This window comes from Ammospiza nelsoni, chromosome 7 (assembly GCF_027579445.1).
Source record: "Ammospiza nelsoni isolate bAmmNel1 chromosome 7, bAmmNel1.pri, whole genome shotgun sequence".
Taxonomy (NCBI): Eukaryota; Metazoa; Chordata; class Aves; order Passeriformes; family Passerellidae; genus Ammospiza; species Ammospiza nelsoni.
The window spans coordinates 16,331,836-16,356,873 of record NC_080639.1 but is presented as its reverse complement, the minus strand read 5'-3'; the positions used below and the strand labels follow the sequence as shown (position 1 = coordinate 16,356,873).

Sequence of the window (25,038 nt, the reverse complement as noted above, 5' to 3'; positions counted from 1 at the left end):
GACTAGAAGACACAAAAATTAAGTATTTCCTTAGTTCTGAATTTTTTAGGGCAGAGAGTTCTAAATGAGCTTAATAAAATATTTGCATTGAAACTATGTCAAGATACACTATCATTTAATATAAGGAAAATTTTGTTTGTTCTACAGCTGGATTATAGTTTCCTCTTGGATGCAAGCTCGTTAACCAGAGCAGATGAGGACCTCAACATCACCATTAATGCTACCTGGTAAAGTCTAATAAAAATTGCTCAATGAAAAATACTACTAGCTTTGGAAAACAGATAACTGGAAAGACCCAGCAAAGCAGGATTGCAAGGAAGTAAATTGGCTGCAAATCAAATAGAGAAAGAGAAACTACAAAAAGAAAATAGGTGATAGACATTTAAATTATTAGTAGGTTTCTGCCTGTAAAAATGTGGGGGGCATTAATGCCTGACATGTTGTTACCAATTAAATATGTTTATTCTAATAAGCTAAAAGGTCTGCTTAATATTTTTTACAGAAATAGTGAATAGCTTATGATGGTGCCTTCAATGCAGATTTTTCTCTTTGCATTTTTGTAGTAAAAATGAAGATGGGAACATGTTGCTGGATAACACGCTGACTTTACCTATACCTCTAAAATATGAGGTGGAGTTAAATACTCATGGGTGAGTCCCCTATTGGTATTACCTGCACATCACAGAACTGTTGTCTTGTTACTGTTCTAAATTCACTGAGTCTTTAAGCAGAAGTGTGACATAGCTAAAAAATCCTGGGACTGAGTTGGCACAGCTGTCCTGGGCACTGACTTAGACACTTGTAAGAGCTTTTTTCCACTGCTGTGGGGTGAGACCGTTGGTGTCTGTGGTGCATCAAACTTGTCTCTGAACAGACTAACATGTCTTAAAAAGTGGATTTCTTTTCCAGAAATATGTGTTTAATCAGAGCATAACAGATCCTCAGATTTTTTGCTTAACATGAACCATGATATGGGTTTGTTGTGGGGCATTCATTGAGTGTAGCTTTGGTGAGGATTTATGACTTCTTATGATTCATTGGCCTTTTTCAGAGGAAAGTACAAATGTAGAGGGTTTCTATTCCAAAGGCAGATGATTTCTACTCTTATGTTCTTAGATCTACTTAAAAGCAAACTTGGATGTTTTCTTACAACCAGTCTTACTGGAGGTAGCATGAAGCAGAAAGCTATGCTAATGACATGTAGGAATTCTGTTTATTAACAATTTCTAAACCATTGTAGGTTCGTGTCACCAACCTCATTTGTTTATGGAGCAGAAGAGAAAGATTCAGCAGTGACATGTATGAAGGAAAATATCAACTTCACTTTCCATGTAAGAGTTTTCCTTTGTAAACCCTGTCATCCTTGTTTGAAGGTTAATGTTTAGTGCATCTAATGATAGTCTAGACAGTCAGTAAGGAAACTTAAGAGTATGAGGGCACCATGAGTAATTTTTGTGCATTAGTGATGGGAAGTTGCTCTTAATCCCTCTTAGAAAACTTTTTTTGGCCTGGCAAGTCTTCCACGGAGTGATCAGAGAAAAATTTCCTAACACAAACAGGATTGAAAATGCTAGAGCAGTTCTGACTTGCCACTTCTTCCTTTCAGAAACACTTCAAAAGGAATTATGGTAAGAAAAAGGAATTAGGAGCTTCTTGTAAGAGTACCTATGGCATGAAATTTGTCCTCAGTGGATTAAAAGCAGGAATGGGGACATAAATCTCCCCTAGTTCCTTTTGCATCCTCTCCTGGCAGGCAGTCTGCATGAGCTCAGGTACTCATCAGAGATTAGCACTACTTACTCATCAGCTCTGGAGGAGGGAAGGGCTCAGTAAGCCCACAGAATGAATGAACAAGATGTTAACACTCCTAGCACAATCCACTTTCCTGACAGCACACAGAGCAGCTGCTACCCCATTCTGTGCAGTTTTATGTATTTATATATGTGCAGTTTTGTTCCCTGAATAGCTACCTTGAAGTTTTAACTGTTGAACTCTTCACCTCTTCCCCACAAGGTTATCAGTGCAGGACCAAGCATGTCTCCCAATACCAGCTTGGAAATAATGATACCAAATGCTTTTCCACCCAGGGACATCAAATTATTCAACCCATTGGATATCAAGGTAAGCAAAAGCAACTTTATGTATTAGTAGCTGTATGAATTCTATGAAAAAGAGAAGCAAAACAAAGTCAGCTAGGCCCTCAGTCTGTGTTTGATTTGCTAGCCATGGTGAAACAGAGTGAACTAGAACAGGATCATCTTCAGCCCCATGTGTTTCAGAATTCTGGAAATAAAATTTACATTTTTAATAATGATGTTATATTTATTTTCAGACATCAGCTGGACACTGCTTCTATAATGAATATCCCAGAGACTGTACTGCAACAGAAAAAAATGAAAGCATATTAAAGGATGTCATCACTTTCTTTTCAAAGCCTACTAAGAGGCACATGGTAAGCTCTGTCTTTTGGCATCAGTGGGAAATGACTGTATGAATAAGCCTTAAGAAAAGAGTGTATCTTATATAATGAAGTCACAGAGTCATCTTCCAAGGATGTGTGGTGGGACCTGTGGTAAGTTCAGGATAGTCATAAGTGACTTTAGTGAAAGGGTGAGAACTGAGCTGAGAAAGTTGATTAATGACACATTGCTGAAGTCAGGGTGGATGACAGACACCTACAAAAAACTGCCAGAGGGGTATGGAACTGAATGAGTGGGCAAGCAGAATGGCAGAGGAAATTCAGTAACAAACAGAAATGATGCATAAGGGAAAAACAGGCTTTATTTTAATTACATGAGGTATGCAGATCAAATATTCATTGTCTTTTCCTCATCAAAGGAGTGCCAGCAAACATAACTAACAGGAGCCAGGTTTTAAAAAAAAAACCCAGATGTTAAAAATAACTGAATTCCAAGGAAGACTATACAAGTTAATGGAAGTCAAGAATTACAAAATACGTGAAAATCATATTTGGCTGGGAAGCGATTAAAAATGTTTGGGAGGCTGGGAGAGTGCCATACATGTGTGGCCCGTTCCAGCTCATCCCTCTGTTCCTGCTCACAGACCCTGCTGGAGATCAGACACTCCTCTCCACAGTCCAAACCACAGCTGCTATGTTAGCATTGCATTGCTGGGGCTTTGTCCTCATAGGAATCTGTTTCCTCCACTTTGTCTTTGACAAAGTACAACATTATTTAATCTGTCATCTCAAAAAATAACAACAACAAACAAAAAAACCCTACCTCTTTTTGAAAATTGTTAATTTGGGATTTTTAAGTAAGCACATTACAAGAAATATCAGCCAATGATTGAGATAAAGCCTGCACTAGAATATCCAGTCAGTATTCAGCATGGTAGTCTTGGATAAAGAATAATGTTAAAGATATAATAAACATAATCATGTACAGCCTTGTGTTTTTGTCTTCTCCAAAGCTATGTGAAGTGGTACTAGTTGTTAATGTACAAATGTAAGGATCAACCAATTACACTGTTTGCACTGGATAGCAAAGAGTTATTGTCATTCATCATTATTGATAAAAGCTAATTTGAAATAACAGTGTAAAAATAAACCCTAAATATATAAACAAATTATGACACTTGTTCTTTTTCAGTCTTAAAATAACTGAATTTTTAATAAAAATTATGTATTTTGTATAACAATTAGGTTGGTCTCTTGTTACTTTACCTTTAGCACCTCTGGAATGACAGTGATGGATGACAACCTCAAGTTATATCCTGAGTTTTCAAGAATAAACATGAATCCTTTTTAGTCAGTTTTTATTGTCTTTAAGATTATATAGTTGATAAAGTTAAGTTTTAATCTTTCCCTCCCTTGTACAGTACTGCATGAAGAATGACAGCCTTTGCTTGCAAATACACTGCACGCTGGGAAACATGGAGAGTGGAAAAGAAGCAACTGTTCACTTGCATCTGGAGGCTACTCCTTTACTTCTACAAATGGTAACACATGAATTTTTCATACTTGAGGGGAATATTTCAAGGCATATTTGCAGTGTTTCCTGCATATAAATTCAAGTATTAGTATTTGTTTTCTATCAGTGAAACATGATTCAAACATGAGTAAATCTAAATCTTCTAGGTTTTAACTTATTTTATGTTGCCAATGCTAAGGCTCAAGGTAATGTATGAAAAACAAAAATATGTATTTTAGTTTGTCACTTTATGGTATGTATTGCTTTGCCTATTCTGGCTGGGTTATGTAGGATGGGGATTTAATTTCAACTCATAATTGTATTTTTCTAAGAAAAGCAGCATGGATGTGGACTTAAGTAAAATCCAACCTGGCTTCATTCCAGCTTCTGTTACTAATTTGTTTTGTGCTCAGAAAAAAGCACCATTCTGTGTTTGTGTGAGATTCTGGTTATGTCAGCAGCTGTGCTATCATTTTTGCTGGGCAGGAATCAGTGTGTTAAAGTTATCTTTTAAAATATAGATTTTTATTTTTATTTTTTATCAGGATGATGCATCAGCATTGAAGTTTGAAGTAAGAGCAACGGCCTGGCCAGAAAAAAGTGCAAAAGTTATTGAACTACACAAGGAAAAGCAAGTCACATATGTAAGAATTCTCTTATGAATTTGTGCTGAACATGTTAAAGTAGAAAAACTAATAGCAATTAATATTGTAGAATTCTATACAAACCTATACACCAGCAGTGAATAGCGTTAATTACTTTTAAAATTAATTAATTTTCCTAGAGTTTTTAGTATCTATTAGGGAAAAACCCCCAATGATTAGCCCTAAGCTTATTTTCTGTTTTTCAGGTCTATTTGGAAGGAATGCACCACCAAAAGCCAAAATACCGTGTTACTGTGCTAATTATTTCCCTCGGCTTAATAGTTGGTGTTGCCTTGTTATTGGTTCTTTCATTTATATTGTGGAAGGTAAGTTTTGAGTATTCCTTACTTGCTTCAAGTCAGGAATTCATACTGTTGGAGGATTTTTGGATTACAGAATAAATAACATTTTATTATGTTATGTCCTTTCTAAAGAAAGAGAATTCCTCCTGTAACCTGGGGCTCTTCAAAAGTGTTTCTGCATTTTTTCATTTCATTTAATCTTCTGTATGTTCTACATTTTCTGTTGCTCAACACCACAAATCCGTTTACAATATTTTATATGGTATCTCAAACTGCAACATAAATACTAAAAAAATTCTGTGCCTAAGTAAAAGACAAAACTAATAAGGATGCAGATCCTCTGACAAGTGATTGAGAGATTGTTAACTTCTTTACCTATGTGAAGACTTTCTCCATCCATCATTTTTACATGGACATGTAGAAATGAAACAAATTTAACATTTTATTACCATATTTTTAAAAATACTGGATTCCATGAACTGTTAAAGTTCACAAGCCCAAGCCTTTACTCCATACAGAACAGCATTAGCCTCCCAAAAATTAAAAGAAGGAAAAGCAAACCTACTTTTTTGATTGATGAGTAACACTTGATTACTTGGTATGACAAAGCACTTGCAAATACCATACTTCATAAATACCATACATAGGCATTTTTATTTTAAATAATCTTTTATGGTTTAGATTTGATGACAAAGATTTGCTGACAACAGATTCCAAATTATTTATTTCAGATTGGCTTCTTCAAAAGGAAATACAAACAGATCCCTCAGGATGAGAACAGAAGAGACAGCTGGAGTTTTAAAAGTGGGAACAAAAATGACTAAGATGGCAAATAAACATTTGATTTTAAAATGAAGAAATTAAAATTCAGATTAATTCACAGGAGAAACATCAGCAACAAGAAATCTAAACCTTGAACTTACTTGCTCTTACAAAACATGCTTTATTTCCTTGAACTGTATGGAGGATACACCTTACAGTACTGTTCTAATATGAAAATGGTAAACCAGTTTGTTCTGAAGTCTCCCAGTAATATTTGAAATGCCATATATATATGTGTGTATATATATATCTGGTTTCAAACAGACAGAAGAACACTAAAGATAAAGACAAGAATTACTTACCAAAAGGAAGTATTTGTAGAAAGTAATAATTTTGGCCAATCCTGGAAAGTAAGATCTCAAACACATTAGCAGGAGTTATTCTATAATTTTTAAAGTTTCAATAATATTTTGATCAGGCATTCAAGAAGAAATCCTCTCTCATCTTTGTCTGGCATTTTACCAAGGGTAAATTAGCTCAAACCCGTAGGACTGTGAGTAGGACACACAGACATAGAAAACAGTTCTCAGAAGCTCTGGGCTTCTGCAGGTAAGCTTTGGCTTCACAGGCACAGCCACATCACTGAAGGTACTTAGACACCCAGGCAAGCCAGAACCAGGAAGGCCAAAGGTGAATTCAGAGCAGGGAATTGTGTGGGGTAGCCTGGAGATGCAGCTGTAGAAAGATTAAAGTATTGGAGAATATAATTTGTAGCCATCCATAACATTGTACTTGCAAGCATGGTCGAATTACTTGTTTCATCCTTTCCTCAGACAGTGCTGCCATAAGGTTTTGGACTTCTCCAACGAATTATTTCTATGTGGGTTTTTTTAAAGCAAGTATTTATTTATATTTATTTGCAGACTTTTCTATAGTACTTTTTATAGGATTTAGTGCTGGCATTCTTCCAGAACCTGAAAAAAAGACAGGCTTCATCTGACAAAACAGAGACACAAATACCCAAAAGACACCAACTGCCAACCACAATGGGTCAAATTTTATCTTTAGATGAAGTACTTCAGAAAGTACTGAATAAGGAAGTCACTTGGAGAGGCAGCTTGGGTTCTTGGAAGGTGTCAGATAAATACCATCCAAACAGGCACCCTCAGCAGCCACTCAGAAGAAAGGCAAGGACTCACCAGAAACATGGATCAAACCACTGCTCTGTACTCCAGGAAGTTTCTTCAGCTAGCTAAGTTTGCACTACCACCCAGCTTTGGTGAAACAGCACAAAACACAAGGGCAACAAACCGTCCTTTGCTCCCCAGAAGAGCTGGAGAACGTTCAGCTTTTTCAGTGACAGAATTTATTGCAGCAGAAGGACAGAGTGAGGCCAGCCTTGGATGTCTTTGTGAACTGCACCCAGAATGGAATGTCCCCTGTGCAAAGGCTTCAGAGCTGCACCATCCATCCTGTGGGAATTAGCCTGAAACTCAAACCCACTGCAAGTGCCTTCAGCAAGCACTTCTGCTACCAGAGTGCTTGGTGCCATAAAAGCCATGTTGCCCACAGATTCCAAAGGTATTTGGGACCATTTTTGTATCTTCCTTTCACTTAATTTGATGCCAAAGATGTAGATCACTCCAAAGTATGTTTTCCTCTAATATCTACAGTGCAAGGACAAATGAATGTGCAAATATTTTTTTAAAAAGGCAAAATAAAGTATGTCAAGAATTAAATACTTTCTTGCAAATATGTGTGAAAACTGTACCAAAAATGCTTACCTTCCAAATGGCTTTAGTGAATTTTTGCACTTTAACCAAAAAAACCTTTGAACAGAAATTAGCTTGACATTACAGCATACTGTGAAAAATATACCTCAAATACTGGAAGAAGCATTCATGTTCTTTTGAGTACAAACAATGCAAGGAAGTGAAACAAAAGCATTTTATTTATCTTTGAAATAGTTTACATAAGTCAGTACATGTGATAATGATGCCTTGGAAATTGTACACTTTCTATTCAGGTTTGATTGTTAACATGTATATGTTGGCTGCCTTTTCATAGGATATGAAGCAAAGTTATGAAGCTTTTATAAACCAAGTTGACAAAAAATGAATGTACAATGTCCTGATGGTGGCAAGATTATGAAGTATTACTCAACTGCATTTTATTTAAAAAAACCCAAACAAGTTTAACAGATGAATGCTGTTGATTCTGCAAATTCAATTCTTTTGTTAAATTTCATTTAATAAATAAGTTAAATCTACTAAGTGTTGCTGGAATGCCCTTTTAAACAACTTAAAGAAGCTTAGTTTGAATTGCCTTAGCATGTTAAAATAACTTGATGGGATAGAGTATGAATTTTAAGTGGAGACTGCTGCCTGTGACTTGGACAACAGGCAATAGCTTGGGTTTAGGAGCCAAATCCTCACCTGCAGTGCTTCAGGTGTGGTACTTAGTCCTGTGTATTTATCACACATAAGAATTTTTACAACTATTTAAAATCATAGTAGCTATAGAATCTCTTGAACAGGCTTAACCCCTTGATTTAGCAACATCATACAAAGACTGGATTTCACATTACACTTGACAGCTTCCTGAAGAAAGCACCAAAACCAGCTCAGTCTTGCCCTGGCCCAAGGTAGCTTTCGTTTGTGCACTGCCTTCTGAACGGCTCCCAGAGGAGGGACCAGGAAAACGCTCGTTACCCATGGTCCTGCCAAAACACAGGTGCTACTTTTCCTCAAAGGAAGCCAGTTCCTAGAAATAATATAGCCTTAATTTGCTGTCCTCTGAAATAATTGCCTTTAATATTAAGTAAAATACCAAAACCACAAACACTCAAAAATTATGTTTATGCCCTACAAGGAAATTATAAAAATTTAAGTCAACTATTAACTTATTTATCACAACTTTAGTCTCAGCAGCAACAAAAACTATGCTGAATAACGTTTCAATTCTAAACAGAGAAAATACTAATTTTATACAAGGAGCAGGTTTTAAAATACATTTTAACAAAGAAAAGCCATACAGGACATCAACATACTCTTTTGTATTATTTGATTAGAAACATTTTGAGAGAAAATATATTAAGGCAACGTTAAAAAATCATAACTAGAAATATAAGCAGTTGATTAAAAAAATAAATGCATATATTTTTATTTTGCCACTATTCTTCAGTTAGAGCTGGTGAGTAGAGGTATGGTTCTTCCCTGTGCTGAACTGAGTTACCTAAGAACATAAATAGCAGCAGCAGACTTAGAAGTATCTCAATCTAAAACAATCTAGACTAATGGAAAAAAAAAATTCCTCTATTCTGATGGACGCTTCTCAAACCCAATACAATCAATTTTCACTTTTTCTTTTTAAAGCCTAATACCTTCAATACAGTTAAATAGAACCTGCTAAAATATATAATTTAATAACAATTTAAACCTAGAATTAGAACAAACCCTAACCCTTACCAATTAAACTTGTGCTACAACTGATATCAGTACAAGTCCAGACCTTGGAAAGCTGTGCATAGGGGTGAGAACAGGATTCTTTATTACAGAATCTCCAGTTTGTCCCTTCTATATGCAGTTGCACGTCACTTGGGAACTCTCCAGGTCATCAGTGTTCACTCCATAGAGATCAATAAGTTGAGGATGCACCCTGGGAAGCAAGGAAGTCAAACTTTATCAATCAAGTGTCATCAACTCTTGCAATGGGTGTGCTGCTTTTGAGACTGGCAAGGAGAATGAATATGTACAAGCTTTATTATGGAAATAAATCCATATAAAAGGGAGAATTACATTTTGACAATTCCTATAGGTTCATCTTTAGAAGAATATATTATATACCCTACAACGTGATCTGCCTTTTATTTTACAGACCAGACTTACTCTGAGCTGTGTGCCTTCAACTAATCCTGTGTGCATTGCAGAAAAATGAGCTGCTGCCCCCCTAATTCCACTGATAATCCTCCCATTTGCTATGTATTTGTAGTCTCATTCTTAGAGCTGGATATGGGGACTATTCTCAAGCAGCATTAAGATTTCCACAATTGAAGAACTACATGTTTTTCTTAACCTTACACATGCTGCTTTCCAAGTAGGAATCCTTGTCCCAAAAGGAGCTCCTCATGGAGACACATTATATACATCTGTTCTCCAAGAAATGGAAGGGTAAAGTAGCAGGAAAGAAGAAACAAGTAGTAAAGTAACAAGAAAGAGGAGAAGTGGAGTGGAAGCTGATGAAGCGCCGGGAAGGAAAGGCCATGTGAGTTATAACAAACCTTTCCAAAGATGAACACAGGGCAGCCAAGGCAGAGGCCCAAACGATGGTGGGAGAGCCAGACCCTGCAGTGCAAGCAGTTCTGTGTAGGAGCATTTAACTCACCTGACTGTGGGACCATCTGTGCCCTACAGAGATGTGACACATCTGAGATTGCGGCACTGATCTGTTGTGGGTATGTGGGCCCTAAATGGGACACTGAACCTTACCGGACATGAACCTCTGATGCTTCCTTCATTAGGTCTCCATCTATATTCCAAGGGTAGTTTCCTTCTGCACTCAGACACACATTTTCCTTGGCATCAGGGCCACTTTTAAGCCTTGGTTGTACTTTTACTTCTTGAACTGTGTAGGTCTCAACAAAGGGAAAATTGAACTAAACCAAACACAGAAAAACAGCAAATAAAAATTAAAGATACGAGGTGATAGCCCAAAACAAAATGGGTTACTTGAAATCAAAAGTAACCCATTTTCTAAGTAGGAACATTTAACTCAAGCTTTGACCACATGAGCCATTATATATTCCAGCTAGTGCTTATATATTAATGTGGTGTTTATATCCTAAACAGTGCCTCAGGAAAAAAAACAGTGTTCCAAATACTTTCAGAATATGTGAAAGTCCAAGCAGATTGTTTCCTGTGCTCTGCTCATCATTACCAGTCATCTTGTCCTAAACCAGGCTAGTTACAGTTCTAGTAAATGGTTGTCTCAAGCTTAAAGGAGGGCCCACATCTCCTTGTCTGATTTGTAACTACAAAGGCAGAGAGAAAATCAAGGCATTCCTTCAAAAGTACGCCTGGAAAGCTTAAGCTATTTCCTCAATTCAGCCATTAATGTTGTCACCTGGAATTGTCACCCATCTCTCCCCCAAACTCCCTGTCTGTAGATGAATTCAAACCCAAACCTTCCTGTTACAGTGATTTCACATAATCCCAGAACACTTGAATGAGTACCAGTGTGCTTGGGCCATGCACTGGGGCTTTAGACAGCAATAAGATCTATGTTCGAATATCTCATTTTTCTCTTCCAAGACAGAATTATGACTACAATTTTGAAATACAGTTTTGCAAATATAACTAGATGGGATACATACCTGCTAAAAATCAATGCTCACAACTCACTGCTACCAGCAGAGCATGCCATGACCTGCTGAAATTACGAACTGTACCAATTTCTGACAGAGTTGTGTGATGCCCCCACAGTTCTGCATTTTTCATCTCTGCACTACACAAAATTCAGACACAGCATGCATTTCCTTATTGTGGTGGAAGGGCTTTACACCCATAAAACTATGGTACAACACAAACACAATTTAAACCACAACAGATGGACTGAAATAGGCTAATCTGTATTAGTCTAGTGATTTAAAAAAAGAAAAAAAAATCAGCTAAAAAGGGGCTAATGTATTCTGACAGGAAGCTAAGTCTCCTTACGAGGATGCTAACATTAACTCTTGCAGCTTGTCTACTTTCACGATTAACTGTTCTTTTCGTAATCGCCAGGAAAAAATTAACAGTACCTGATTTTTTGCAGTGGTGTATCTTTTCAGATGCTTTATAAACTCTGTTCGAGAAGTATTTTGTACAACAATAAGAGCCATGCTTCCATTGTTCAACCTGAAAAGCAGACCAAAAAGATAATTATCTTTCATCACTAGTTTGGAAGTACAGCAGGCTCTTCAATAGCCTACATTAGAAAGAAAAAATTTAAAAGCCTACAAGAGTAAATTAATAGGATAGTCTCAATGGTTTTTCAAATATTTTTGCTGACCCCCACCCCATAGATCAATATAAATTATGCAGTGAAGTTATTCAGCATCAATATATTTATAGCATACATTGTAATAATAACTTGTAGTTCTTTATCAATAGCCATAATTTGTTGAATACAATACATACAATCTAAGAAAAACTTGCTTTTCTACTTAATAGATGGTTTTTAAACATTAGGGATCACAAACTTCTCATTTTACTTTTCTCTCCAGCACCAAGTAACAGCTACCATAAGTGCTGTGAGGCAGAGCTGTACCCAGAAAACAGTGCCATCGTGCATGGGAGCCCCCCCAGCACAGAGCCAGTGCAGATGGGCTCCCCCACCCCCCCACCAACACCCATGCTGCCCTAACCAAGGCTGCCATCTCCAACTCACACTCTCATAGCAGCTCTTGGTACAGCTCTATTTATACATTTCACAAAACAGTCATGTACTAGAGATTAAACAAGAAGAGCCCCCACAGTGCAGATGCTCTGTGGCTCTCAGTATCCAGTCTCCATGGGTATTTTAGCATCTCTGAGAACTGTGAGCCAGTATCAGTTCCCCCATTCCTTAATGGAATGTACTTGGGCACAGAAACTCACTGGAATATCCATGCAACCATGCCTAAGTCCCATCTGAGTTATAGGGACAGATCAGTGTTCAACAAGAGTATCTGATGAACATGGCAATCCCTGCTGAGACTGCCTTCTGGAGAGAGCTGGTGTATTTCCTATCTTCTGCACTTATATACATACATATAATTATTTATTTATTCAGCAGCTATCTTAGGAAAATATCTTAAGAGTGTTTAAAAAAATGACTTCCAGCCTACCAGCCCTGAATGGGATAGTTCAGCTAGCCACTGAACAGGTGCATCAGGAAAGTTCTCAGACTATGGTAGCAGCACTATCTGGGAGGATAATTGTTACATAAACATCAAGCAAGTCACCTGGCACAGCAGTACTTTGCTGATTCAGGAAAGAGCGATGATGACATTTAAAAAGTTGCCTCCTTATCATATTTGTTTCAATAAAAGGGCACAGCAGACTACTGGGCATTCAGCACTAGGGCCTTTCATCTTTTGAAATGACTAAGAATTCTCATTAATTCTCTAAAAAGCCCATCTGCAGTGAAGCACAACACCTATGCTGTGAAAAAGACATCCCACAGGGCTCACAGAGCACAGACAGTTAAATGTATCTGGACACATTCCTGCAAATTTAGACCAGTGTCACTGGTGTCACAGGTAGCAGCCAAAGCTTGCACCCCACTTCAAATGTCTTCACACGGCAGAAACCTCGTGGGAAAAAAGGAGAGAGAAGAAACCTATGTGAGTTCCTTCCATAGTGGGTCTGGAATCTCTAACAACCAGTGCCATGTTTTTGTTTCCCATATTGGAAAGACTTACAGTCAATATGCTATTCACTATGACAAAGGAAACTCCTGTCTGAGTGTACCCTTCCTACTCTACCAGCTGACCACACTTCAAGATTATTTTTAAAAAGAGATGAAAGAACAAAGGGTATTCTTACACACACAAAAAAATAGGGAGATCCACTGAGCAGCTACACTGGGATGGAAACTGGCTTATTCAAACCTGCAAAAACTGCATGGAGATGTTACAAAATTCCCTGTCACTGAGAAATGGGGAAGAACAGATAGAAAGAGAAAGCAAAGCTAAAATTCTCATCAGAATTTCCCAACTGACTAGAAAATAAAAACACTAAATGCAGAACAAAGTTTCTAAGATGGGACAGCATCAGAGCACTATCTTGAGGACTGAGACTAGCGGGACCCCGGGAGCAAAGAAAACTTCTCATTAAGAGTTTAATCATAAATTATTTGGTGCTACATTGTTTCCAAGAAGTCAAATTCTACCAAATAGGCCAGTAATTTTGAAGAAAAATACCTCATCAATTCTTCTCTAATTTCAGCTAGTGACAATCTAATGAAAGAAAAGGGACTCATTCCATAAACTTCCCTGAGTGTTGAGGTTTTTCTGGTACACATTCATGCATGTTCACGTGAGTCTCTGCATTCTTTTTATGAGGGAGCATTTTGTACTTTGCCTACAACTACAAAGTCTGTACTTGCTATTCTGCTCAATTGCCAACTGGATACAACAAGTACAAATATTTACCACCTAAGAACTGCTTTGGTCAGCACAAAGCAGGCTCTCAACAAGGAGCTAAAGGCAAAATGAATCAATGTCAACAACCAAGTTACATACTCCTTTGCTTCCCCAAACCCTGCATGTAGAAGCTTCATTTCCCAAGTTCTGAAGGGAACTAAACAAAAAATAATAAGAAGAAAAAGACAAGTGTGAACTTTAGTCCTTAATAACATGAGAAAGACTCATATTTCATTTTTGCTGGCTTTAGAGCAGAAGACAAGGGCCACTTTTATATTTGAAAAAATAAAATTAAATCTAAGGGTGAAGTTTCCCCATAAAGCCAAATCCTATGACAGATGACTGCTCCATGACTACTACTTAAGTCAGACTTGCCAACTAATTTAATCACAGCAATTATCCACTCATAATTCTAGTTAGACTGCTTGACCTTATTTGCCTGATCCAAAAACTGATTACAATTCCTGGGATTATCGAGTCTGCTGCAGTCTCTGCTCCCTCCCCCAGTCCAGAGGGACTAGACTACCTAAACATAGGCTCATATTCTCGGAAAAGCCAAGGTCTTAAGGTAAGATGTCAGAATTTATAGACATGACTAATTCTCTAAACCCATACTGACCTCGTATTAGGTGCCAAGCCTCTTGGTGCCATTGAACACAGACAAGGGATTGCCATAATGCTCACATTCAGGAAGTGACCCTGAATTTTCTGCCATTGATCCTTGCTACCTAAATATAACAGAGTAACGCTATATTACTCCAGTTAATCAGCCATGGTTCAGTTTTAAAAATCCTAAAAGCAGAAACTCACCTTTTTTCGTTCTCTCTTTCTTCCTTCTAAAAGGGTGGAAGCATGTAGGTAAAAAAAAAATTAAAGTCATTTGCACATTTAAGCAACACATAATTTATTAAAAAAGTAGCATATTAGTGGAACTGAAAAAATCAATAATACTGACTGGAAGACTGTCTTGTAACAAGATCCTCTATAACAGTCTACAGAAAACACTTTACAATATGTACAAGTTTGCAGTTGTCAAAATAAATACTTTTTAAGCTTATATCACCTGTTGCTTAAATTTGAACAAAGTAAAGAATCTGTACAATTTTATTCTTCTTCATTTCTGTAGCTTTGGAATTTCTTGAGTCAGTTTTACTTACCTGTCCTTCTCATGAGTGTCTTCCTGCAGAATTTGTAGAGGGAGAAATGATAATTCACATTCCTCTGGCCTAGAAAAGTAATGACATTTACTAGGATGTAAACAAGTATTCTGACTGTTAGACACACTTTTATCAAAGTTAAGATGATTTTTAGGAGATTCTGAATGTATAGAATTTATCTCCTCTTTGACTTGTAAGATACATCACATCTGAGTTAAATCTGTCTGCAATTAAGATAAACTGCTCTCTGTCTTTATGAGATTTATTATTTCCATTTCCTCAAGAAAATAAGAAACACTAGAAAAACATGACATCTCTTGGCATACCTGAGATCTGCCAGGGTTTTGATGAAAGCAAAATCCTTCCTCTGGCTGGAGGGCATCCAGCGGTGCCTCTCTGCCAAAGCCAGCGTCCTCGCCCCAAACCCGAACATGGCCGAGAACCCAAAGCGCAGCAGCTTCCTTGGAGTGCTGAAGGTGCACACATCCACCGCTTGGATGTGTCCTACAGGTGCACAGAGAGACAAGAGAAAAGAAAAATCTGTATTTCAAATGACACACAACTCACCATTTCTTTTTCATCTACGTTAGCTGGGGAAAAAACCTGTCCAGACACCTCTCTCTCAGAATCAAAACCAGAATCCATCTAGATAAAATTAAGACTCTATCAAAGTAGTAATTTCAGATGCTTGAAAACTTTAAAGCTATAGTAAAGCATTCAGCTACTTCATAAGGCTGCAAAGGGTCTGACTCTTAATTTTTTGCACATTTTCAACAAGTAGAATCAAGGAAAATGTAATATTGCTAATATTTGCATAAATCTCTGCAACTATTTCACCAAATAAATGTAATGACTGCACATTGTACTGGAGGATATAAGGGAACTCTTAAACATAGGTTTTAAATGTATTCATGTTTACAGTTATAAAATATAATTCTGTTCAAAATAGGATATATACATTTTTTCTTTAATAGACCCTGCATTCAGTGTCTCTGATTTTTAAAGAAAGAAAGATTTAGATTTTGCCTGTAAAGGGTTTTGTTTTATGACTTGAGAAATAGAGCAAAGGCTCTTCCACTGCAGACTGCAAGACCAAGAGAAGAGATACTCAAGAAGGACCTTAATCTTTTTTCTCTTTTTTTAATTTAAAATAAAATTGCTAAAGAAAGACTGCCTTGAGAGTAAAATTAACATTTTCTGACAAACTATTTGCTATTTCTAAGACCTAAAAATAAGGTTTGCACTAGCAACCTATTTTTCCCTTTCAGCATAATTACATTTTCACATTCAAAACCCATTTATTGTGCAGACCCAGTGGCAAATGATACAGTTTTTTCTATGAATAAAGCTTTCTTATAGAAACTGTTAGTAATTAAAGGAAATGCACCTGGAGCTAAAACCAGGATAGAATCATTTGGGTTTAAAAGTCTTAGAATATAGGTTACAGTGACACAGCAAAATGCAATGTCTTCACTGAGCAACTGGTTATGACAAACTTCTACACACTGCTTTATTATTTATAATATGGTAGTGAATGTAAAAATATTTACCCATTACAATGTGCAGTGCTGCTGTCACTGCATGTTTAATACCATAGAGTGTATGGGCCAAAATATTTGTAGTACCTGTAAAAGTGAAAAAAAAACCTGCTGTAAAAAATCATGAGAGATAGAGAGTAACCAGTACAAATATACACAGCATTTTTAATTATGCATTTTATAAAAAATAAAGCCTGCCCATAAATTCTCTTGTTAACAGCAGAAATGCTGAATAGTATTAAATTAAAACCTTTAAAACTTCCAGAGGTCTATGAAATCTTCTCTGCAAATTCATTCATAAGTGCCATAAAAACTAAGCAGTGGGAGAAACAAGTTTCTCAAAATATTGCCTGCTTGGATTTTTTTAAAATCATCTCCTTAATCATCACCTCTTATATACCCAAGTGCTGTACTAAGGAACTGGAGACAGTTGATGCATTTGGGGAATATTTTAGGTTGGTAAAATAATACCAGACAGTGTAAAACTGTACATTTTTCAAGCCAAATGATATTTAATCTAGTCAAAGATAGCTGCTGTGCTTCTTGCAGGCTGCATTTTAGACTCCTGGAATAGTGAACAAAATTAATTACTGCACATCAGCTTCACAAGTAAGAACTCAATGACTGAAAAACAGGGCAGGCAGAATGTGACGTCTGACAAAGAGGGGACTTGCACTCAGTGCACCCAAACTGATCCTTCTCCCTTTTATTTGTCACTGCCTGGATGCTGGCAGCAGCCATTCTACCAGCACCAGAGAGAAGAGAACAACAGAACTTGAAACAAGGGCGTGAATAAATCAGGTGGCAAATAGAAGAAATAGTCAAAACCCAGCAATGTCAGCGCTGAGTTGAAAAAGAGAGTGGAAAATCAGCTGTCAGTTTGCAAAAGAAAGAAGCAGAGTTCTGAAGGCCCACGACTGCTGATGATTGATATCTCAAGGCACTTTACCTGGGTAAGAAACATGAAGATATGTATGTAAATTTTGCCCTTCTGTTTTAATGCTTAGGACATAAAATACTATGCATCAGCTGACTTTTGAATATAAATTTATTTTTAAAATCATGAAGAAGGAGTACACCTAAATAGGTGTAGTTTAAAAAAAAAATTCAAATTGATTTTTCTCACTTCTGGCATTAGCCAAGCAGCAAAAGAATTCACCTCTGGAAAAATAAAGGCCTGCCACCAAACAGGCAGAATATTGATTTCTTCATATCACTGATTAAGAGATGATTAAGAGATGAATAATTCAATAAAATTTTAATTAACAGAACAAAAATTACATGAGAACAGTTTAGAACCTAACATTCTCATATAAAAATGAGCTCACATATATTTTATAATAATTTTCTTGTTTCAATTATTTAATAATCTACAGCAGCAATGGACAAGTCTGGATGTTAAATTTGCCCTAAGTTTTATGGAAGATAAATACTTTCAAAAGTGAAAGATAGATACTTTCAAAAGTAGGGGAGAGAAGGGAAGAAAGGAAAAGACTACCACATGTCAAGCAACAGGCACTCAATATTTAAATCAGCACTTTAAACCATAATGTACCAGATTGAAAAATTTTGCTTCTCCCCAAATTCTGTTTTTATGTCATACAGAGTGTAGAAAAAATACTGAATTTGCAAAGACTGATGTACATAATTACAAAGCTCTAAGGCATCATGCCATTCATATTCGGGAATATATCTTTGATTTTTTCCAAAAATTTCTTTAAATAAAAATTTTAGTATAACAGGGAATCTCACAGATCACCTGTTACAGCCTTAGTGCACCCTAGCCTCTGAAAGCAATTTAGAACTTTATGGAAAGCTGCCATAACATCAGAGAGAGGAGCTCTGTGTTCCTGCTGTATGAAGGAAGTGAGGTACATCTTTTAAGGTAACAGATACCCAAAACCTACAAAACCCCCTACATTTGACCTAAAAAGCAATTCTCCCCAGAATACTACAAGTATTTGCCCAACATTATTTCATGTTTGAATGACTTGACAATATTTCATGTTTGAATAACTTCATGTTTGATTTAACTTCCAGATCCAACTAGTTCTGCTTTGCCAGTGAAGGTAGCTAGAGATGTAATTAAAAAATACTCAAATATTTCCTTCAGTCAGTATTATACAGCTCTTATGAACTGTTATGAGTACCTCTCCAAAACAAAGGAAATCACACATACAAGCAGCAGATTGTTACAAGTCAGGCACATCATGTTTACTTCCTGTGTGTCAAGACAGGGCAGTTGTTATTCTAAAAAAATGTTTCACTTCTCACTGAAGATCAAGCTAATTAAAGAGCACAAGGTGGAATATAGTTTGGAAGATCAAGCTTGGTATGAGTTTAAACTGCAATCCTGATTTAAGAGTAATTTATCAATGCAGATGGCAGCAAGATACCAAACAACCACAGCTGAAGTCGGTACCAATCTTCAAACTGACTTTAATGAGACCTAAATCTCATTCCTACTAAACAGGATAGGCACAAGTAATTGCATCCTTCTCTTAAATCTTTGGAGCTCATTAACATTTGCAGAAGTAAACAAAGCAAAATCCCACCCTTTCAGGACTCTGAGGAAGATGAAACAAGTTCTGTGTTCAAAAACAAAAGCACCACATCCATCCTTCCACAAGCTGAAGAACGAGGCCAAGCACAGTTTTGTGGGAGCAAGCACCATCATATTCTATAAAAACTCCACTTAGCACATGCCTAGCAGCAGCTTTAATCCCAATAATGACTGAATAATGTGCCTTGTTAACTAAGTCCTATACAAGCAGGATGCCAGACAAAATAATCCAAACCAAAACAAACAAGCAAACCCAAACATGCAGCCTATAAACAAGGTAGAAAAATATACAAAATTAAGGACCCAAGCCCTTCTTATTTAAATAGTGATTCAATAATGGTTTTAATGCCATTATTCAAACTCCCAAGTAATCTCTTTTCCCCTATGCAAGCTCAAGATATTATTTACCAATAACAACAGTTCCCCTGAACACTATCATGTTACTTCAGAACTAAAAGCCTTTGATGTCCATGACTTGCACTGCTCACACATTAGTAAGTCACATTTTTAGTTCTCACTTCAGCTACTCAATTTAATGTGAAAAGGTTTTATCCATACAATTCCACCATCTCTATCATTAGCATTTTTTACAGAAACAATGATTTTATTACTCCAAAATGAAATCCTGTTCAAAATATCAACCGATTTTCCTGACATTACAAACAACTTCCTACCACCTCCTTCCCACCAAAAGTGCAAAAGCATCTCAGTAAGAACAGAGTATCTGCAGGTCATGTAAAGCATGACTGATGAAGGTACCAAACAGAAATTGTAGAGAAAAAAATTGTCCTTGGAAGTGCAAGCACTTCTGCAGTACAATTAACTTAATTAACCAGACAACATGAATATTCATAAGGCTGTTAATGTCTCCCCCATCCAAACAGATAAATGTGATGTAATGACTTCCTAGTCAAGCATAGCTAAAATTCTGATGAAAACTGCACCAACATTTTGGTTCTTTGCCTGAAATATCACAGAAATTAACAGTCCCTCAGTGATATTTTATTTTCTGAATTAATTGGGAATTATGAATTTATTTATATGAACCCCTTTGGATCAAAAGGTTCGTAGGCATCAGATAAAGATTGTCTCTTGTTCTGTAACAACTGGATAGCTTTTTTAATGTCCTTCCACAGTTCCCCCTCCCCTTTCTCTGTTTCCCCCTCCATACAGTTTCTTAGCAGTAGTTCCCATAGCAACAAACACTCTTGCTAATGGCCAGCAGTACAACTGCAGGCTTCCCCACATCTCATCCATTTGATTTGGACCACAATAAGCCAGCTCAGTAGAGTATTTCAGTAAAAACATACTCCCCTCTGGACCTCTCTCTTCAGGAGGTAAATTGTTTCAAAAGCATCTTCTTCCCATCAAGAGGACTGAAAGTTCAAAATGCTGTCTTAGGTACTTATTATGGAGACTAAAACCAGATTTTAAACCACCCACATAATACTATCCTGTAATTCAGTTGTTGATTCTACTTGGCTGGAAATTCCTAATAATTTTGTACAATGGATTTCTGGCGGGGAAAAAAATGTTAACTGACCAGAGTTGCATCCTCATGAGAACAAGTATCATAATTACCTGTTTCCTAACTGAGCACCTCATGGAATATGGAAATCAAACAAACAACAGATTGTTTTTAAGAACCTATTAGGAGTTTCTCACAATATCATTTTATGAACTGTTCTGATCCTCTTTCACAAAATCTATGCCATTCTGTGTAAGAAACCCTACAGAATTCTTTTGGGTTTACAAGTCCTTTCTGATCACAACATATCTGCCCTAAAGTGAGGAGAGAAAGCACCACTGAGAGACACAGTGACCCACACACAACATGGAGTCAGGGGCTGCAGAGATTCTGTCTCAGCACCCTTGAGATATTCACAGGAACTGAGCTGGTAAGTGATGGCCCAACTCAAATTCATTACCTTCATGTCTTTGACATTGCTGTCTCTTTTACCAAGGGCTTTTAACCTCAGAGAAAGCTAATGTAGTCTTGCTCCTTAAGAAGAAACTAATGGTCCTTTTATGTGTGGAAACCAAATCAAAGCATTTAAAAATCTGCTGGCTCGGTTCAAAGTGACATGCCCCTTTTTTCTGTAGAAAACTCAAAACAGTGATTTGCTGTTTTACTGGCTGTAGGAATGTTGTCCTTACCAGTTAAAAACATCTGAGGAACTATGTCAAGTAGTCTTAGCACACATTCATGCAAAAACACCTCTCTTCTTTTCAAGAGAAGTGATTCATATAGCAGTCCAGAATCAACCCTGACTGTACTGATTTGTGCTGCTTTTGGCTGGGGTAGAGTTAACTTTCTCCCCAGTGGCTGCTATGGGCTGTGTTCTGGATTTGTGCTGAACACAAGGTGGATAATACAGAGATGTTTTTGTTATTGCTGAGCAGAGCCTACACAGAGACAAGGCCATTTCTTCTTTTTGCTCTGCCATGCTGGTGAGAAGTTGGGGGTGCCTGGGAAGGTGAGAGGAGACACAGCCAGGACAGGTGAGCCCAGCTGACCAAAGGGATATTCAAGATATATGACACCATGCTCAGTAATAAAAGGGGGGAAGGGTGGGACATTTGAAGTGATGGCATTTGTCTTCCCAAGCCACTGTTACGTGTGATGGGGGCCCTGCTCTCCTGGAGATGGCTGAACACATGGGAAGCAGGGAATGAATTCCTTGTTTTGCATTGCTAGTGTAAGCAGCTTCCCCTTTTCCTATTAAATTGTCTTTATCTCAACCCAAGAGTTTTTCAGCTTTTACCCTTCTAATTCTCCCCTGATCCAAGAGGTGGGGCAGTGATCAAACAGCTGTGTGGGGCTGGGCTTAAACCACAACAGCTCTTGCTAAAGCCTTCCTGCTGGGCACAGCTACACCCCAAGGAGGGCCAATACAAACACTGAGGAGAAGGGACACACAAACCCCCCAACACAAACAAAACCACACCACCAGATACAAGTTAATAAAAGAGCAAGATGACTTTTTAAGAGAGACAGATTTTCATGTCTGTAAAGGAGAAAGTCGTTTTTTGCACCCAATATTTTTTTTTACTATAAGGCACACAATGTATTCCTGAGACACCATTTTAAAATAGACCCTAACCATGAATCCAACTGAGAAGAAAACTAGATATGCAAATAAGGAAAATCTAGAAAATAAAGTTTTCACTTGGTATAATTTCTGTCGGGAAATAAGACTGAAACTTGATCTTGTATGGATTAGCTGAAAATTATTTTAGTTTTATTCTTTCTCAGCTTCTTCCTTCAGGCAAAGAGCTCATCTGTGCCATTACTATAAATTATCATTACAATTTAAAATCAAGTCATTTGTAATCAATATAAATGACCAATTTAGGACATTTATTCAATAGCTCCCTTACATAACTGAAGCTTTAGCATCAAGAACTGCCTTTAGTAGCCATAACTGTAAAACATGCCAGAGGGACTAAAACCAGATGACTAACAAAATGTAACAGTACCTTTCATTCTCACCTGCTGGTATTACTCCAAGAGGAACTGGTGCTCTGACAGGCTTTGACACATATTCTGTGTCTTTCCCAGCATCTATCTGGGCTCTGAGCAGTAGCCCATGAGCAACTTCACTGACAGATCCATCTCCACCAACACAAACCACCCTATTACAAAACAAAAATGCCAAACAGTTTAAAACAAACTCTTTCATAGCTGAACAAACAAGTGGAAGGCAGCTACCCACACCATATACATAATGGTATTTCAAAAAGCTAAAAACATTCTTTCTTTAACAACAAGCTTGGGTTTCATTGTCAGATCAGTAAATGTTACTTGATGCTCCTTAAGCATTCTTATTTCTGCTTTCTGTCTCAGTAGGAGTAAATACACTTAAAAACTGACAAAGTTTTTCTTACCTTACCGCACATCATGCACATAAACTGATCAGATGGAAGAAGCAAACACATGTTTAAGTGCCTCAGTGGAAAAGCTCTTTGCATCTTTCAATGCTGACCCATACAAACATTCCAATGCCTTTTAATTGCCCTTACAATAACAACTCACCAAATATTGCAATAAAAGAAAAAAACACTTGAAAACAGCTATTTTCCTACACTATGCAGGCAGTTGAGGGATTTAGCAAAGTATAAAATCCTGGTGCCAGCAATCCTTTGCACAAAGGTACTTAATCACTGCTTCTGGAGCACATAATTAAACTCCCACCTGCTGTGGCTATAGAGAGCAACGCATTTGTCTCTAAAAGCTCTGTTACAGCAAACCTTTTTTTCCTTGTTTTTGTTTATTTAAGTACATATTACAGTGATTCTCCAAGTTAGTAAACATATTTTAATGATAAGAATAGTAATAATACATTCCAAGCATTTATGACAGAAACATCAGAGTTACTTTGGGAGCAATTCGCCTAAATTGTATTCTTTTCAAATATCTGTATGAATGCAGTTGTGAAACTGTACCAAATGATTCAGCCAGGTAAAACTGGTCAGATCTTTATAAGAAAACACTCATTATGTTATTAATGGTATCAAATACTTAAATTCAATTACCTCATCACCTTTCACATTTTCCTTCAGTTTCTATTATTATTTCCAAGCCAATTTTTAATCTCTAATTTTTAGGAATATTTCCTCTATCTAGCTAAACACTGCCACATTAAATTAAAAAAAAAAACAATATATAGCTGGAAGAATAGAAAATAAAAGTTTGAGGCACATTTTCTTCCTGCTTGCAATCAGGAGCCTTTGCCTTTCTTTTGACTCATTTTTTGTTTATTCCCAGGCTTAAAATTCTCTGTCACAGTAGCAAAACCAGTTAATCTTTGAAGTCTGAAAAACTGTATACCTTCTTGTATACAAGAAGGACTTGTGTGGATTGTCTTCTAGCTATTAAAACTTTTGAAAACAGATATATTTTCCTCTGATTTTGGAGTGCTGTGTAGAGAGAGTCCAAGGAATAACATGAGAATGCTGCTAATTTTGTTTTTTACTATTTTAGCATTAATCATCAAGAGTTGCATTTTTGCATTTTGGAAATAGAGATACCAGCAGGCACCTGGGATTCCAAAGCCAATCAGCGAGAGCCTGCTATGCATAAAGAGTAGAAAGTCTTGAGCCAACAAATTTTACTTAGACCTTGAAGAAGAAAGAGAAAAAGAAACATCTTTCTGAGAAAAAGAAACATCTATTTAACCATCAGATGCAACTTTATTAATCAACTATTCACTAAGGACTGACTAACCCAGGCTACTCTAAATATTCTTGATACTTTAGGCTCCTGCCTAGGGAAGAAATGTATGTATGGGCATTGTCTATTTCTTTTTCTGTTCAGATAGGAAAACCCAGCTGAGACAGCAGCATCACAAATGCAGCCTCTCTATTTGTCACCAAAGCTCAGCCACAAGTCAGGGGCAAAAAGCCAAATTAACAAAGTGCCTCAATTTTCAGTGTCCCTAAAAAAAATGTGGATAGCAAAAAAAATTTAGAGGGTATAAGACATCTGCCTGTGGTTTTTCAAAATAGAATGGTGACTAGGGAAATCAGAGAAATTATAAATACAAACAAACAGCTTTGACAAAGAATTAACACATAGGAGTGTCACTTTCAGAAAGCACTGAGATATAAACTTCCAGTTTTCTACTGCAAATCATAAACTTCAGTTTACCTCATATGCTGTTGACATGGAAGGAATCATAACTTTCCTAGTGAGAAAATCAAGCTCAGAAATTGCATTGCTAGATTGTTTCCATACTGCAATGAATTAAAAAAAACATGTTGTCTTGTCATTTCTACATTTTTGGATCTCAAAAAAAAAAAGGATAGCAAAAAAGGTAGAGGCACATATGCCTGTGGTCTTTCAGAAGGGTTCCAGCTTGGATCTGGTTACTGGAGAAAGCCTTATAGGGGAAGTTCTCAGTGTCTACCCAAAGATCAAAGATGAAACAATTCAAATATGACTCAGTGTAGAAGATACTTGTGAAAGAAGATACA

At 36.9% G+C, this 25,038-nt stretch overlaps 2 protein-coding genes across 2 annotated transcripts in view; one reads left to right on the top strand and one right to left on the bottom strand.

Annotated features, from left to right (window-relative positions):
• ITGA4 (integrin subunit alpha 4) overlaps nucleotides 1-7,909 on the top strand; it is a 34,664-nt gene extending 26,755 nt beyond the window's left edge. Inside the window, exons 20-28 of the mRNA XM_059475593.1 lie at nucleotides 148-227; nucleotides 564-650; nucleotides 1,241-1,331; nucleotides 2,014-2,121; nucleotides 2,333-2,452; nucleotides 3,841-3,960; nucleotides 4,478-4,576; nucleotides 4,783-4,902; nucleotides 5,610-7,909. Of these exons, the coding sequence (XP_059331576.1) occupies nucleotides 148-227; nucleotides 564-650; nucleotides 1,241-1,331; nucleotides 2,014-2,121; nucleotides 2,333-2,452; nucleotides 3,841-3,960; nucleotides 4,478-4,576; nucleotides 4,783-4,902; nucleotides 5,610-5,702 (918 nt within the window). The 3' untranslated portion in view covers nucleotides 5,703-7,909. The remainder of the gene's footprint in view (nucleotides 1-147; nucleotides 228-563; nucleotides 651-1,240; nucleotides 1,332-2,013; nucleotides 2,122-2,332; nucleotides 2,453-3,840; nucleotides 3,961-4,477; nucleotides 4,577-4,782; nucleotides 4,903-5,609) is intronic.
• CERKL (ceramide kinase like) overlaps nucleotides 7,574-25,038 on the bottom strand; it is a 51,802-nt gene continuing 34,337 nt past the window's right edge. The window contains exons 5-13 of the mRNA XM_059475599.1: nucleotides 22,556-22,698; nucleotides 16,512-16,586; nucleotides 15,288-15,465; nucleotides 14,962-15,030; nucleotides 14,615-14,640; nucleotides 14,424-14,532; nucleotides 11,438-11,534; nucleotides 10,128-10,294; nucleotides 7,574-9,297 (exon numbers count right to left, since the gene is read on the bottom strand). Coding sequence (XP_059331582.1) covers nucleotides 9,216-9,297; nucleotides 10,128-10,294; nucleotides 11,438-11,534; nucleotides 14,424-14,532; nucleotides 14,615-14,640; nucleotides 14,962-15,030; nucleotides 15,288-15,465; nucleotides 16,512-16,586; nucleotides 22,556-22,698 — 946 coding nt within the window. The 3' untranslated portion in view covers nucleotides 7,574-9,215. The remainder of the gene's footprint in view (nucleotides 9,298-10,127; nucleotides 10,295-11,437; nucleotides 11,535-14,423; nucleotides 14,533-14,614; nucleotides 14,641-14,961; nucleotides 15,031-15,287; nucleotides 15,466-16,511; nucleotides 16,587-22,555; nucleotides 22,699-25,038) is intronic.